Genomic DNA, 16,504 nt, shown 5'->3' on the forward strand with positions numbered 1-16,504 from the left:
TTATTATGGTTTACCATTCTACGCCATTTAATTAAATGCTATAATTTAATTAAATGATGGATAAAGCAATTAATAAGAAGTTAATATATATATATATATATATATATATATATATATATAATTCCAATCAATTGGTCTAATGTCTCAAATTTGACAGAAATTGAAAACATAAATAAATAAATATTAGCCATTTTACTTAATTTAATTGTTAAATTTATTTAGAAGTGAATTTATATATTTCCATATTATAAGAGTTAGTAGATTTTTTTAACAAATCATAATTTATAAAGTATTAAGCGTTTATTTGATATTATTATTAGAAAGAATATTTTTTCAAAATATATTAGTTAGAAATATTAAAATATAATTTATAATTATATTTAATAAGTTTCAATGATAAAAATATTAAAAATAATAAAATAGTTATTTTAAATTATTTTTTTCACAATATTAAAAATGATTTTTTTAAAAATAATTTTGATTCTTCCATCTCAATACTAAACAAGTATTTAAAAATTAGGATAGGACTTAAAAGAAAGACAAATAGAGAGAAAAATAAGAGAAAAGAGAACATTAACAATAACTCACAATGACAAGCATGCGGTTGGTTTAAAAAATAGTTTATTTTAACCTAATGAAAAAAATAAAACAAGCATTAATTAATTTTCACTTTTTTTAATATTTATAATAATTTCAAGCACACCCTTAATTATCAGCTTTTAACTCCTTAATATTTCAATGTTAATCATAATTAATAAACTAAAATGTCCTAAGTCATTGTATTAATAGTCCAATTTTAAATATTTATACATTATCTAAACAAACAACCACATAATTTATCTATTATCAAATATTTATCTCATAATGAAATAATATCATTATATTAAAAATTAAATCATAAAAATTTTATTATCTTTAAAAATTTCAAAATTTAAGAAAAAAAAAAAGAACAAGAATCAAGCTACAATATCAGAAAGCTTGCATAAGGCAACAATATTTTCTTTTTAAATTATAAGTTAATTTTAAAATATATTAAATATTATATGTCAATTATGGTATTTCTTAAATTTTCAATTTCTGAAGTTTATTTTGATAATTTTGTATTTAAATTGCCATTAATTTAAAATAATTTAAAATAATCACATCTCTCAAATTTTATATTGTTAACAAAACAATCCCTCAATTTAAAATTTCTATTAAATAATTATTGATTTCAAAATTAAAAGTATATTTTTTAAAAAAATTATTATTTTCTTATTAACTATTTAAGTTTTTTATATTTAAATAATTAAGTAATTATATATTTTATTAAGTAATTATATCAATTTTAAAATTTTACATTAATAGTTATTTGGAAGAACTTTTTTATTAATCAAATAAAATTTAAAAATTAAATTATATTATTTTTAACAAAAAAAATGTAATAAATTTATTTATAATTTTTGATATGTATTAGAAATTAACTTGTTATTTATCAGAAATTTTGCTTAGCTTTGCCGTGTTTGGTCAAATCCTAAGAGCTCTCTGTTTCTCTCTAATATCTCCTGATAAAACGGAAACTCACAAAGCCTTAGTGAGAGAAGAAGAAGAAAAAGCAACAGACACAGATTCTTTACATGAGCCTATACAAACTGAACCACTTCACATTTAACACACGTCCTCTTTCTCTCTCTCTCTCTCTCTCTCTCTTCTGCTTTTTCTCTTTCTCTCTCTCTCTCTGCTTTTTTCCCTCTCTGTCATATCTTATTTTGTCATTTATTAAATCAAAAGTTACAGGTTTCTTGCTTTCTCTTCCATCTCTCTCTAAAGCTTCTCTCTTTCTTTCAACTCCCACATAGCTCTTGAAGTTTTATCAAGAAAAACTGCAGGTTTTGTTTCTTGCTCCTTAATTTTGCTCCCAATATGTTCTTGAGAAAGCTGATTTATGTTCGTTTATCTCTCTTATATTTGTATTTTCTTTTTTCTTGTTTTGAGCTTTAAGGTTGAGCTCTGCTTTGTGTGGGATTAGATCACTTTTGTTAGTTCTATTGATTCAATGATTTAAATCGTAGATGTTTTGATGTGGGTATTATTTCTTGTTGAATGATCTCTGTTTATCTTGTGATGTTGGTATGGTTTTTATTGAAAAAAAAAATTTTTTTTTTTCTGTTGTGAATCTATTGTGGTTGTGATAGACTATTAGGATTGTATTTACCTATGTTGGGATCTATAATGAATGACAGAAAGATTTCCATTGTAGAGACCAGTAATTTTTGTCCCTGTCAATGGTTTCCTTTGGAAATTGGACACCTAAGTAGCTCATTGATAATGAAGATGTAACTAATTGTTTTTCTTGATTAATTTATTAGTTTTGGTCGATTTTCTTGATGCATATTCTGTCTCTTGTTATTAATATTTTTTTAGCATACAAACATGCTATTTCTCTCTCTCTCTCCTCCACCCTTTTTATATGATTTCTCGTATAGTATTTTAATTTCATCCTTTGTGTCAGCATTTCGATCACATAAATCAACTAGATGCTCACGCAATCTTCAATTTCTTTGTTAGCAGACGCTATGATTTTGATATATTATTTTGTTGTTGGTTGTTGTTGATTCAACAGCTTTAGCTACACTTCAGGTTTTGGAATTTTTCTTGAGGAAAGTCTCGATTGCAGTATCCACCCATTTGATCTGGGTTATCTGTGTCTACTGAGATGGTGGAGGAATAAACAAATTTGGGATGTGAAGGATCGCTTATCGGAGCCCATGATAAGGTCTTGCAATGGGGTCTCTAAACATGGAGAAGAAATGGGTTTTCCCTCTAGTGATAAGCTCTCTGATATGTGTGTTCCTTTTAGCAACTTCCTTCAACATGGGTCTTATCTCTTCATTACATACTATCAAACAAATCTTCAACATTTTTCCATCTCGAAACCAATCAATGGAAGGCTATGCTGAAATGAAGGTTTCACAAACTCCTCCCTCTGAGACTCCTGGAATTCCTCGATTTGCTTATTTGATTTCTGGGTCTAAAGGTGATTTGGAAAAGCTCTGGAGAACTCTTCACGCACTTTATCATCCGCGGAATCAATATGTAGTTCATTTGGACCTTGAGTCTCCAGCAGAGGAAAGATTGGAGCTTTCTTCGCGAGTGGAAAAACATCCCCTTTTCTCCAAGGTTGGGAATGTTTACATGATCACCAAAGCTAATATGGTTACATATAGAGGACCCACCATGGTTGCTAATACACTTCATGCTTGTGCGATTCTTCTCAAGAGGAGTAAAGATTGGGATTGGTTTATCAATCTCAGTGCTTCTGATTATCCTCTTATAACTCAAGATGGTTGGTCTATGTCATTTAACTTGTATGCATATTCTTATTCTTCTTCTCTCTATCTCTTTTTGCAATCGTATCATGATTTTTGAGTGATTGCCTTGTAATGTGCAGATCTTCTTGATACATTTTCAACCATAAACCGAAATCTGAACTTTATTGAGCACACAAGTCAGTTGGGTTGGAAGGAGTGAGTTCTCTCTCTCTCTCTCTCCCTCTCTCTCTCATTCAGAACCATCTTTAATTAATGTCAAGATGTCTAATTGCATTGTTTAGGGAAAAACGCGCAATGCCTTTGGTTATCGACCCTGGGCTCTACTCAACAACGAAGACAGATATATACTTGGCCACACCACGCAGAGGTTTGCCAACAGCATTCAAATTATTCACTGGTTAGTATTTATGATTCATCATTTTTCTTTTCCTTTGATGCTTTCTAATAAGTTTGTCCACTGGGGTTTTGATTCTTAGCAAATACTAAAGAAACCAATTGAAATCTGCTTGCTTTTCATCATATGCTTAGAAATTTTCATTTTGTAACAGTTCATTACTTGGCCTCTGTTCTTTCTACTGGCAATCGCAAGGTTCAACTAGCAGCTACAATTTTATCTTGCTTTTCGGATTTTGTTTCAGAAATCTAGAAATTATGTCATAGCTAATTAATCTTTAGTTGTATCAAATAAGGCTGTTTTTCTCCAAGTCCTCAGCAGCAGGGGATGTGAAGGAAATGGCAGTAGAAAAAGTTTCTAGCAATTGGCTTAGTGACTGTTTGATATTGTAGTGTTAGAGGGCCAAAATTGCTTTTTAGGGAAAAAAAATTATCATTTTAGATACAGTTAAAAAAACAGTTTGAAAAAAATATTTTATTATTTTTGTACTTTGATGATTAAAACTTATTAAATTTAATTTTAAATTATTTTTTAATACCTGTTAACTAGTATATTTAAAAAAGTGATTTTTTTTCAATAACAACTCTAATAGCAATTCCAAATAGGGCTTAAAGTATGCTGTTTTAGGAGTTTACTTTTTTATAGGGTACATTATTATTTAGTCCCTGTATTTTAATAAAATAAAGTATTTAAAAAACTTACTATTTAGTCCCTATATTTTACTTTTATTAAACTGTTTATTGCCTTTGTCAATTTTCCTGTTATTAATAGTAGCCACACTACTATTTAGTCTTTTTATTTTAGTGAGACTAATTTATTAGTTTTTATATTTTGGAAAAACACGTTAGTTATTACCTACAATTTGATTCTATTAACTATTTAGTCCCATAATTATTTTTTATATCTATGCTACCCTAATCCTCTTACCCTTATTTTCTCTCTCAATGTTTCTTATTCTGTATGCCCACACACTTCTTCTCCTCATCCTCTATTTGTTTTCATCTATTGATAAAGGGTACAAACTATCTATACAAAAAAGTTAATTAGTTATCTTAAATTTATAACCATAGAGAAACACATAAATGATGTACAAAAAATTAGAAATTAAAAAAAAATATGTAAATTCAAATTTAGTCTCAATATAGTAAAATTTATATTTTTATCAAATAATATATTTTTCAAAATATATATACCAACTAATTAGTTTTAATAAAATAGAGGGGCTAAAATAGTAGTGTTTTTCAACATGTAGGGATTAACTAATTAGTTTCCTTAAAATAGAGGGACTAAATAATAGTTTGAATAGAATGAATAACGGAAAATTTGACGGAGGAATTAAATAGTTTAATAAAAGTAAAATACATAAAATAATAGTGTATTTTTTAAAATATAAAGACTAAGTAGTTAATTTCGTTAAAATACATGGACTAAATAATAATTGTCCTTTTTAACATGTAGATGTGTCTAGTGAAATTATGATGTTTGGTATTTCAGCTAAGCAGAATAAGTGTTTCGTCAGGCATCAACTGTGTAGTAGAATTAATGAAATCCAGAACATGGCTGTATTGCAGTTCTTTTTTTCCATGAAGAGCGTTAATCAACATACGTTGTTCTGCAGGTTCAGCATGGATGGTTCTTACTCGTTCATTTGTAGAGTACTTAATCTGGGGTTGGGATAATCTACCAAGAATTTTACTCATGTATTACACAAACTTCGTCTCGTCTCCTGAAGGCTATTTTCACACTGTAATATGCAATGTGCCAGAGTTTGCTCAGACAGCCGTAAATCATGATTTGCACTACATTTCTTGGGACATACCTCCCAAGCAGCATCCGCACACCCTTTCCCTTAATGACACGAAGAAAATGATTGACAGTGGTGCTGCCTTTGCTAGAAAATTCAAACGAGACGACCCTGTCTTGGATAAAATTGATAAGGATTTACTTGGCCGGAAGGATGGAGGCTTCACTCCCGGTGGGTGGTGCTCTGGTAGTCCCAAATGTTCCAAGGTTGGTGACCCGAATAATATTAAACCGGGTCCAGGAGCTGACAGAATTAAACGTCTCATAGCTAGTGTAGCTTTGTTGTCAAAGCTTGAACAAAATCAATGTAAATAGATTTTCCCCAAATTTTCTTGGTTGCAGTTGGAGAAGGACTCAAAAGTTGCCCGCAAGCTGACCACCTTATCGGAAGATTCTTATCTAAGAAAAGGATTTCGATAGCAGAGTTGCTGCCACAGTTTCATTCTTGTCAAGAACTGAAGGGTCATTACAATTATAAGAAATCCCACTCTTGTTGCAGTGGTCACAATCTAGTATAGCACATTTGCCTCTGATTTTGTAGGTTCTATTGCACTATTTTCCGTACGTTCCTCTAAATTTTTTTGCTATCATAATAATTAGAAAATTTTTCTTTCCTCTTATGCAGTTATGAATGTGCAAATCTTCTGATAATAACTCAACGACAGGATTAATGCAAATGGAATCTGCTTTATTTTGTTCTCTTCACAACATTTGCAGATGGAATTTTGGATACCCAAAAAGATTAGTATGAATCTCACTGTTGATAATAAAAATAAATTGATCATTAAAAAAAAAAATTGCTCGAGTATTCTTAATATGCATATTTTTATTATTTTAAAATTAATAATTTTGATCTTTTTGTTTTCTTTAAATTTTAGATTCTTATTATACTTTGCCGCCTCAAAATTTTATACTTTTGCTTATGGCGGTGTAGATCTACTTCGACAAATTCAATTATTAGTTTTAATCTCTTAATTTTTATTTATAATATTTTATTTCTTTAATGAGATTTTTATAATATAAAGGGAAATGACAAGAAGGAAAAAGAATATAAATTACATTTTTTTTCAAATAAAAAGAGAAATACAATTTCTCTCTTAATAGAATTATTTAATTATTATAAGATTTTTCATTATAATATAATATTACGAATATATAAATAGTTTTAATATAAATAATATTTAATTTTATCAATTTCCCTCCATTTTATTTTAAATTAATAAAAAAAATTAAGAAATTTTAATTTCTTTCTATTTTAACTCATTTCTTTAATCTATTTATTATCTAAATAAAAAAAATTTGAAAATCATATTTATTTTCTTTTTTTTTTTTCATTTTCCTCAAAACAAATAAAAAAAATAAGGGGCTGTTACCAATTTAGTATTGGAGTTTAGAGAACAAAAAAAAATTGTTAAAAAACTATAATTTTAAATATTAATGAGAGATTATTTATTTATTCGTTTAAATTTTTTTATAATATATCAACTTTAATTTAAATTAATTTTAAATTTCTTATCATTAATATATTTAAAAGTAATAGAAATACCAAAAAGAACAGTGTTCGCCTTGACTACTAAACTGATAGTGGTGTTTTGGATAAGACAAATGGCCTATCCCTGGATTTCACGTACAAGCCCTATAAGTTAAAGCTTATAGAGCTTACGAGTGGAAACCAATAATGAATCCAAGAACGGGTTTTCCATGGAACAAGAACAACCAAAGGTGAATGAAGAATGCATCTTTAAAGATCAAGATCACTGCACGTTGCAACAAATGAATAACTACAAGCACTGCAAAAATATACATGGAAAAATAATTTTTATGCTTTTGTTTTCCCTTTTTCCCCTGAATTTTATCTACAGTACACCGGATCTTGAGCAGTATCTCATTGCATTAATCGCATTCTCTATGATCTAATCCTAAAAATTGTTTTTCTAATTGCAACTATCAAAGTTCCTGTATTATTTACCCTATCTTAGCTTCACAATTTCCTATGGTGCAAGATTATTCTACTGACTTCCAACTGTTTCTTCCAAACACCATCAGTCTTGTTTCTTTTCAGCAAAAATATAATGCATGGTTTGGGAAGCGCAAACCAAATTAAACCATCTCCAAAATTTTGATATTCCCAGTAGAATTTGCAGCAACTAAGGTAGAGGACTGGGCTCGCCAGCAGACAGAAGAAATAAACTGTGCAGGATCATCCATTTCTTGACCTAAAAGAGGGTCGGTGTTGTTGAACTTGAATGACAATACTGGCATGGGGAAAGCTTTATGGTAGATGAAAACCTATTCCGCATAGAAAATCGAATTCAGTAAACTAATGATGATTAGGAATGCAAAAATGAGGTTGCATTATCATGTAACACTAAAGCAAGAGGTGACACCACTAGTGTAGATGGGGTGACTTTGGGTTGCTTTAACATTATATTTGATGCTGGTGTTGCGAAATCACTGTCCAAACTTTCGCACTGTTACTGCGAAATCTAATCTCGTGCAGCATCAAAAGTTTATAAACAAGGTAGATGCAAGAGAAAATCTATTCATCCAATAAAAGTTGAAATAGTAAGCAACATCGAAGGTCAAAACATTTTATTAGCTTCATAGAGAGAGAGAGAGAGATTACTGATAGCTTCACAATGTAGGTATTGTAAAAGCAATGTAAATAACCTCTAAATAGTGTCCAATGAAGGAGACATGTGGACTACCTCATTTGTTTCTGAGCCAGTTGCAATGTAACCATCTGATACTGACAAACCCACAAAGTTCTGGAAAAAAAGAACAAAAATGGACGATAAAATGTATGTTTAACAAGCTAAATTTCCACATGAATAACACATAAAGATTATATCAGGCTAAATAACACAAGAATTTCTATCATTTAACTTGATGGCCCCAATTGACTTCCACATTAGAGTATTATCAAATTGTGAAAAACTGGCCTGTTGTTCTCTGTCACATCTTTCTTCAACCAAATAATTTATAGGTTCAAATTTAAATCCATGTTCAGAAGATTGGTTGAGATCTGTCTTTTAACTAAAAAAATTTAATAATTCTTACTAATTCAACAAAAGAAAGCCAAAACCAAACAATTTGGTTTGTTTGACCTCCCTTTTTCTCAAATTGGTTTTTAAATTTTATTTTTTCATCCTTACAATTAATTAAAAATCATGGGCAATAAATATGCAACTACAACCTTCATAAGCTATGATGTTTCCAGGGTAAATTGTAGGGGAGATCAATCAAGCATCATCCATTTTGCAAAAGCTCCTTAAACCAAAAACCCCTTTACTTTTAACCAAAATCTTAATGTATTAATTCCACACTTCAATTCTACAATATAGTTGGCCTTTCAACATTTAAAAGGATGGTGATCTGTCAATTGGATAGATTTCATGCCTTTGATCAAGTGGTTACAAAAATATCAAACAAAACATATTTGGGAAAATATTAAGGGCAGTGCTTCCCCATATTATAACTCAACTAAACTAAACTTTTATCCTAAAAATTTATTGGGATCGGCTATATGAATTCTCTTGCTCCACTCTAAACCATTTTGGGTTAAATCCTCGGAAATATGTAATGCTTTTAGGTAATGTTGTACTACTCTCCTCCAAGTCAATTTAGGTTTAACATTTCTTTTCTTTCTATCCTCTAACCTAATGTGCTCTACTTGTCTAACTGGAGCCTCCGTATGTTTATGCTTCACATGACCAAACCACCTCAACATCCCCTCTCAACTTATCCTCAATTGGCACCACTACTACCTTTTCTCTAATATTCTCATTACGGACTTTATCTAGTCTAGTATGGCCACTCATCCCTCCTAATATTCTCATCTCCACAACTCTCATCTTAAACATAATGACTCCTTCATTGCCCAACACTTACTATCATATAACATGACCGGTCGTATGGCTGTACGGTAAAATTTTCCTTTCAGCTTATTGGAAATCTTGCGATCGTATAAAACTCCCGTGGCATGTCTCTACTTCAACCATCCGGCTTTAATCATATAACTAGCATCCTCCTTACATCCCCCATCTACTTGAATGATTGAGTCTAGATATTTAAAGTGATTACTTTGGGGCAATACCACTCCATATAAACTAACTCATTCTCTATGACCAGTTCGACTTTCACTGAACTTGCAATGCATGTATTCAATCTTCGTTCTACTTAACTTAAAACCCTTTGACTCTAGTGTACTTCTCCAAAGCTCTAGTTTTCTATAGACTCCTTCTCGCGTTTCATCTATCAAAACTATATCATCCGCAAACATCATACACCAAGGGATACTCTCTTGTATATGTTTTATCAATTCATCTAGAACTAATGTAAAAAGGTAATGACTCACAGCTGAACCTTAGTATAATCCAACTGAGATAAGAAAATCTCGTGTCCCCTCACATTGTGCGTACAATAGTAGTTACATATCTTTTAACACTTGTATGTACCTAATAATAGATACCCTCTTTTGTTCTAACAATGTCAATAAGACATCTCTTGGTACACTATCATAAGCCTTCTCCAAATCGATAAAAACCATATGTAGATCTTTTTTCACATCTCTATATTTCTCTATCAAACTTCTAATGAGAAAGATCGCTTCCATAGTTGAATGACCGGGCATGAAGCCAAATTGATTGGGAGAGATAGAAGTGTAATGACGTGGTCGATATTCCACAACTCTCTCTCACAACTTCATAGTATAGCTCATGAGTTTAATTCCCCTATAGTTTGAGCAACTCTATATGTCTCCCTTATTTTTAAAAATAGGTACTAAAATACTTCTCCTCCATTCATCAGACATTTTCTTTGAGTTTAGAATCTTATTAAATAATTTAGTTAACCATGCCACTCTCACATCTCCCAAACACTTTCACACTTCAATTGATATTCCATCAGGTCTACAGGCTTTACCCACTTTCATTCTCTTAAGTGCTTCTTTTACTTCTGAAGATCTAATTCTTCTAGTGTAATTCACATTCTTTTCTATTGCTTTATAGTCTATATTCACGCTATTACCACTTTCACTATTATTAAAGAGATCATCAAAATAATATCCCCATCTTTCTTTAATATCCTCATCTTTAACCAATATTTTTTCTTCTTTATCCTTAATGCACCTAACTTGATTGAGATCTTAAAATTTCTTCTCTCCTCCTTGCTAATCTATAAATATCTTTCTCCCCTTCTTAGTTCCAAGTTTCTCATATAATTTTTCAAAGGCCTGCACTCTTGCTTGACTAACCGCCTTTTTTGTCTCTTTCTTTGCTATCTTGTACTGTTCATAAGTCTCATTATTATCACACTTAGGTAATTTCTTACACCATTCCCTCTTTCTCTTCACTGCCTTTTGTACTTCCTCATTCCACCACCATCTCTCTTTTGAGGGTGGTCCATGTCCTCTAGACTCTCCAAGTACTTTTCTAGCTACTTCTCTAATCTTTGATGCCATTTGTATCCACATACCATTGGCCTCCACATCAAACTTCCATGCTTTGAACTCAAGAAGCTCATTTTTGAACTTCACTTACTTTACTCCTTTGAACTCCCACCACTTTGTTCGAGCTACAATATTTCTTCTAGCCTTACTTGAATTGTTCCTAAACTTGACATCCAAGACCACTAACCGATATTGACTTGTTAAAAACTCTCCCGGAATAACCTTGCAATCCTTGCATAGAGCTCTATTTGTCTTCCTGGTTAAGAGAAAATCAATTTGGCTTCTATGTTGTCCACTTTGCTATAAATTAACTCATAATTTTATTTGAACTAAACATCCTCAGTTGTATTAAGCATGTCCAAAAAGCATGTTAACTGCACAATGTTAAGCACTCATACACAAGTTCGTATTTACTGTTCCATAATACTATGTAGACTTTAAATTATTCTTTCAACAAGACCAACTTTTATCCAAATAGCACTTTCACTGAAAAAGTCCTAAAATACACTTATAGATGCTTGATATAACATAAGAGAAATGAATGTACCTTAACGTTCATGTGGCCCATGAACGATTGAAGGGGTGTATCAATAACACGAGATGTGCACATTGACAAATCCCAGAGCTTTAATGTGCTATCTGTGGATGCAGAAACAAGATTTGTCGGATCTACAAACCTCACATAGCTCACAGTTTTATTATGTCCAACCAATGTGCATAAAGGAACTTTTGAGTTACGAAGATCATAGTAATAAATTCTATGATCTGCTGAACCAAATGCAAGAGACCGGCTAGAATCCAAGGGAAATTGAACAGAGCAGACATTGGCCTTTGTTCTGATTGTACCAATACTTACTCCCTGCAGTAGCAACCCACGTAAGAGGAAAAACTTATCATACATCCAGAATCAAAATATAAACAATAAGAAATTAGATGACATTAGTACGTTTAGTTTCAAAGCTGACATCCACCAAGTGCAAAAATAGCATTGCCTGATTGATATTCCATAGCTTAACAGAACAATCATCACTGCCGCTGGCCAACACTGTTGGATCCGCTGATGAAAAGTCAATGGACCATACACGCCTCTCATGTTCTCTCATTTCTGTTAGTAATTGACTTCTTGTGACATCCCACACCTGAATACAGTAAGCAACTTGTTCAGTATCAAGTGATGTAAAGATAACAGATGAGTGAAATAGAACACCCAATACCTGCACCACGCCTTCAAAGTTACTCGAAGCAATCTGGCTTTTAATGTAACTATTCCAGCATACACAGCTCAGTCTTGACCTACTAGCCAACTCAACAACAGGATAGTGGATATCGCGATTTTCATTTATAATTGTATCACATTCAAATACTTTTATCTTTTTATTAACACCAGCTGTAGCAAAAAATTCTCCATCACGATCAAAGCTAAGAGAGCACACTAGGTTTGAAGAGTTTAACAAATCACCTTGCTTCAAATCAGCCTTAACTTTTAACTTGTTGAATGATAGATACCTGCACAAACCCTCAAGAAATGGATTTATCCATCCACTTCTTCTACTCTCAATGTGCTGCTCTTTTGGTGCTAAGTTATTAATGGAGCTTCGTTCAGTAACAACAATAGAACCTCTCCCATCACTACTTACCGGTGAATGTCTAGTGAATGGTGTCCCTGATGGCCTTACTGGCCAGCATCTTGTCAAAAAATATGCAGACTCTAGTTTCTTAAAGTTCTTCATCAATCGTGAACTTTTGAAAAGTGGACTTTCTTGAGTTTCTGTGAGCATATCTGAGTTCTGACCATCGTCTAGATTATCATCACATTCCTCTAGATTCAGAATCTGAATGCCTGGTCGAAATCGTTTTCTAGAACCCAAGCTAGAAGCCTCGTCATTATCAACAATATTCGATGGAGGGAGCTTTGATGCTAAATTATCATCCTTCACTCTTTCTGGGCAAGAGCCTCCCTTTTTCTTAAGAAATGTTCGATGCTTCATAACTTCTTCAATATCAGAACACAGAAGAGAAACAGTATCTTGTAACTTATCAGCAGCTTCCTGTTTTCTTTGCTGTATCAGCATAAGGAATTCCAGTAACAACTCCTGCTCCTCTATTCTGTCCCTAAGTTGTATTGCTGCTTCACGTTCTTCCAAATTTTCTCTTGGTTCATTAAGAAACTCACTCTGTAACAACTCACTGTCACACGAGACATGAAAGAGTTAAGACCATTAAGTTAAATAAAGATCAACTACAATACCATTTGAGTCTCAGAAGCAAGATTCTTTACAATATGAAGATAAATGAATGGAAGCAGCAAAATACAGATCACATCAGGAAACATATATGATATTAAAAATGATTGCATGTGTTTGAAAAGGATTAACATGGCCTTACTAATTGATGTTGAAAATTAAAATTGCATGAGAGGCAGGAACAGACTTGGGATATAGCAGTGCCATGCACAATGAAGTCACATTAAAGCCTATATTTGTACATGGTTACATAAAGACTAGTAGTACGTCTAAAGTCCTAAAATAAGCTCTATCAAGGCATCTAGTTTCCATCTTCAATTGAAAGGCATGGTAGTTTCCTGCAGACTTGCACAATCATCTATGAGATAACTGTTATTCATTTGAACAAAAACTTAAAATTGCATGTGCAAATGCGTATACATGCACACAAATAAGAATACATGACACTGCTAAAAAGTGGAAGGGGAATAAAAGCAAATAATATATGTAGGAATTGCATGTTCACCCCATTTTTGGCCGACTACTAGGCTCTGGGTGCAATAACCATAGGCAAAATGAAGCTTCTTTTGGCCACTTCAGTAGCAATTGAGGAGGAAGAACCCGATGTCGCAGACAAGACATAGTTCTGCTCTTGTCTTCTCTTGAGCTGAATGGGCAGAATAACTGTTCAGGAGTAGAACTATATCATATGAGTGTAGACAGAAAATCAAACAGGTTTCAAACCACGCCATATAACTTAAAATCCATTATATATATATATATATATATAATGTAAGAAATGCAGAAGTTTCACTACAAACCTCAAACAGAAGAACTCCCAATCTGTAGATGTCTGAAGCACAAGTGCTTGGTGAACCAGCAACCTCTTCAGGACTACTGTACCAAGTGGTCTCCATGATCAATATTTGCTTCATTGGAAAAGGTTGTTTCTTTTCTTCATCCTCTTCTTGTTCAGCATTTTTTCCACCACTAATTTTATTTTCTTCAGTCTCCTCACCCAGTGGTACATGTGTGGCATGAACTGAACTTGACTGAATGCAACTAGCTTCTGACAAAGCATTCTTTGGAGTAGACGCTGGTTGAAAATCTTCACTTCCTAACCTACTTCTCTGTTGAAGCATGCCACTAGGCAAGGGAGAAGACGAATTTTTAAGCTCCAAGGTTTGGCTATTCGGTCCATCTTCTAAAGAATCCGACCCAGAATCGGAACAAGAAGCAGACTCAATGAAAGAGACATGGTTAAATGATGTCATTACGAAGCAAGAAGGCCGAACATTATGAACAACAATTCCTTGTGAATGTGCCACATTTACAGTCTCAACTATTTGCCTAAATATATGTAAACATTCAAATTCATCAACGGATCTGTCAGGTTTATCCAACCACTGCCTCAAGCTAACATCACCCCATTCTATGTTTCGGGCAAAAGGGTCAACTGCAACTTCATCGTTGTACCCCCCAGAAAAACCATCCTGGCTTTTGAGGTTATGACGCGCCAGCACAACCCTATCAGTCTCCTTTCTAAACCCAGAATCACGCGTTGCAGCTCTCGGATTCCAATCTGAGACTCTGGAGGTATTTAATCCCCTGGAATTATCAGACTTCTGCCAAGCAGACCCAGAAAATTCCTCCATGGTTATCCCCCTAGAGCTGCATGAAGGCCAGAACAAAGGCATCCATGAAATGGAATGAATCTCCAGCTTCTACCACACTCTCTCATTTCTACTGCTACCATCATCAATCAAAACCTCATTTCCATAGACAAGCAAAAGGAACCCAACTTTCTCATCAATCCAAAGCCCAACAACTCAGCTTCTGAACCACAAATGCTATCTCCCTGCTAGGCATTAAAGCAAATAAAATGAACTCCTAGCACGTACGTTTTTCATCAGACAATAATACATACACCTTACCACCAACAAAACCAATCGACAGTAATATTAAGAAAATATGGACTAAAAGGGAAAAAAAAAAAAAAAAACAACCATTTTTAACAGAGAATTTCTTTTATTATTTTTTTCCGGTACATCCACCAGAACAAAAAAATTTGATTGCATTCATAAACACTTTACACCACAAAAAGACAAAAGCACCACCACCACAACCACCCAAATTAAAATGCAATAAAAATATCCATTGAAAAGAGAAAATTCGAGATAACCTTCTCATAATACAGGATCACACACGCATCACGCATGTATACTACTCTCATAAAAAAAACTAAACAAGCAACAGAACCAACAAAAGCCCACCTGTATCCTAGGGCTAGAGAGAGAGATGAATGAGTACCAGCAGCACCAAGAAAGGATCTCTCTCTTCCTGCAAAACCAACTTGAAAAGAGAACCACACAACACAACAAGGCTTTAGTTGCACTCTATAAAGAAACACAACAGCCTCAAAAATTCCCTTTATTTTTCCAAGCAAAAACGAAGCAAACAGCTCCACAAAAAACCTACACCACCCCTTCTTTCAATAAAAAGAATAAAAGGGTTTTTCTCTTCCCCCTCTCTACCCCTCCATAGTCCACATTATATATTTAATTTAATATATTATTAGTTTCTTTTGGAAGCACAAGGTTCACCCTTTGGCTCTTCCTCGATAATAGTTATCATCCGCTTTATTCATATGGGCAACGTGGCACCACCATGGCCTCAAAGCTTGTTTTCAGAGAGGCAAAAGGGTAAAATCCAAAGGACCTGTGGGCCATGAACGCAAATTTAAAAAAGAAAAGCAGAAAATATTAAATTGATCTAGGATTTCCTAAAAGGGAAAGCCTTTGATCTCAATCAGCAGAAATGTATAAATTATTCATTTAACTGGCATATTAAACTAATATAATGATGTGATAATTGTTCAAAGTTCAAACACAACACAATAAACAATTAACAAATAATTAAGAACTTGGGGTATAATAATAATTTCCACTCTTTAATGACAGAATCTTAATAACAAATTAAGCAATTGACATAAATGAGAAAAACGATGACCTAACCAGAAAAGGAAAAGAAACCAAAAAAAAAAAAAAAGGATTGGTAAAATACCATGAATCTTACAAGAGATGCACTGTGCTTGTGGCGTGCCTTTGATCCTTAAGACTGGAGATGGGTTAGTGAGATTTGTGCTGCAAATAATGTAATTGAATCAGGCAGGCCACTCATGCATTAAGCAGCGAGTGGAAAGGCAGCATTGCGGTGCTGGAGATGGCAACACTTGTTTATAAAAGTTTTAATTTAAAAATTTTATTTTAATATTTTAAGTTTTTATAATTAAGATATATTATTATAAAATATTATTATGTAAAAT

The 16,504-nt window shown here is 32.6% G+C and overlaps 2 protein-coding genes across 8 annotated transcripts; one reads left to right on the forward strand and one right to left on the reverse strand.

Moving 5' to 3' along the window:
* The first annotated feature begins 1,524 nt into the window (after window positions 1–1,524).
* On the forward strand, window positions 1,525–6,564 carry LOC110646415 (beta-glucuronosyltransferase GlcAT14B). 4 transcript variants are annotated; one of them, XR_002493144.2, is made up of 6 exons: window positions 1,525–1,868; window positions 2,603–3,325; window positions 3,431–3,506; window positions 3,593–3,708; window positions 5,324–6,045; window positions 6,134–6,564. XR_002493144.2 is itself a non-coding variant. In XM_021799839.2 (5 exons), the coding sequence occupies exons 2-5, from the start codon at window positions 2,764–2,766 to the stop codon at window positions 5,821–5,823; spliced, it is 1,254 nt and encodes a 417-aa protein (XP_021655531.1). In that variant the 5' UTR covers window positions 1,525–1,868; window positions 2,603–2,763; the 3' UTR covers window positions 5,824–6,128. The 4 variants fall into 4 exon arrangements, 3 of the variants coding, with proteins under 3 accessions (XP_021655531.1, XP_057992385.1, XP_021655532.1); XM_021799839.2 differs by lacking the exon at window positions 6,134–6,564 and having other exon boundaries at window positions 5,324–6,128; XM_058136402.1 differs by lacking the exon at window positions 6,134–6,564 and having other exon boundaries at window positions 2,609–3,325; window positions 5,324–6,128.
* A 667-nt stretch (window positions 6,565–7,231) lies between these two features.
* On the reverse strand, window positions 7,232–15,723 carry LOC110646407 (protein SPA1-RELATED 3). Of its 4 annotated transcripts, XM_021799826.2 has the most exons (8): window positions 15,453–15,721; window positions 14,001–15,037; window positions 13,706–13,863; window positions 12,172–13,144; window positions 11,950–12,096; window positions 11,505–11,816; window positions 8,217–8,276; window positions 7,232–7,797 (listed from the first exon to the last, which is right to left on the reverse strand). In XM_021799826.2, the coding sequence occupies exons 2-8, from the start codon at window positions 14,874–14,876 to the stop codon at window positions 7,609–7,611; spliced, it is 2,715 nt and encodes a 904-aa protein (XP_021655518.1). In that variant the 5' UTR covers window positions 14,877–15,037; window positions 15,453–15,721; the 3' UTR covers window positions 7,232–7,608. The 4 variants fall into 4 exon arrangements, with proteins under 4 accessions (XP_021655518.1, XP_021655521.1, XP_021655520.1 ...); XM_021799829.2 differs by lacking the exon at window positions 15,453–15,721 and having other exon boundaries at window positions 13,706–13,846; window positions 14,001–14,145; XM_021799828.2 differs by lacking the exon at window positions 15,453–15,721 and having other exon boundaries at window positions 13,706–13,879; window positions 14,001–14,142.
* Window positions 15,724–16,504: the final 781 nt, after the last annotated feature.

The sequence above is a fragment of the Hevea brasiliensis genome, chromosome 15 (assembly GCF_030052815.1).
Source record: "Hevea brasiliensis isolate MT/VB/25A 57/8 chromosome 15, ASM3005281v1, whole genome shotgun sequence".
NCBI lineage: Eukaryota > Viridiplantae > Streptophyta > Magnoliopsida > Malpighiales > Euphorbiaceae > Hevea > Hevea brasiliensis.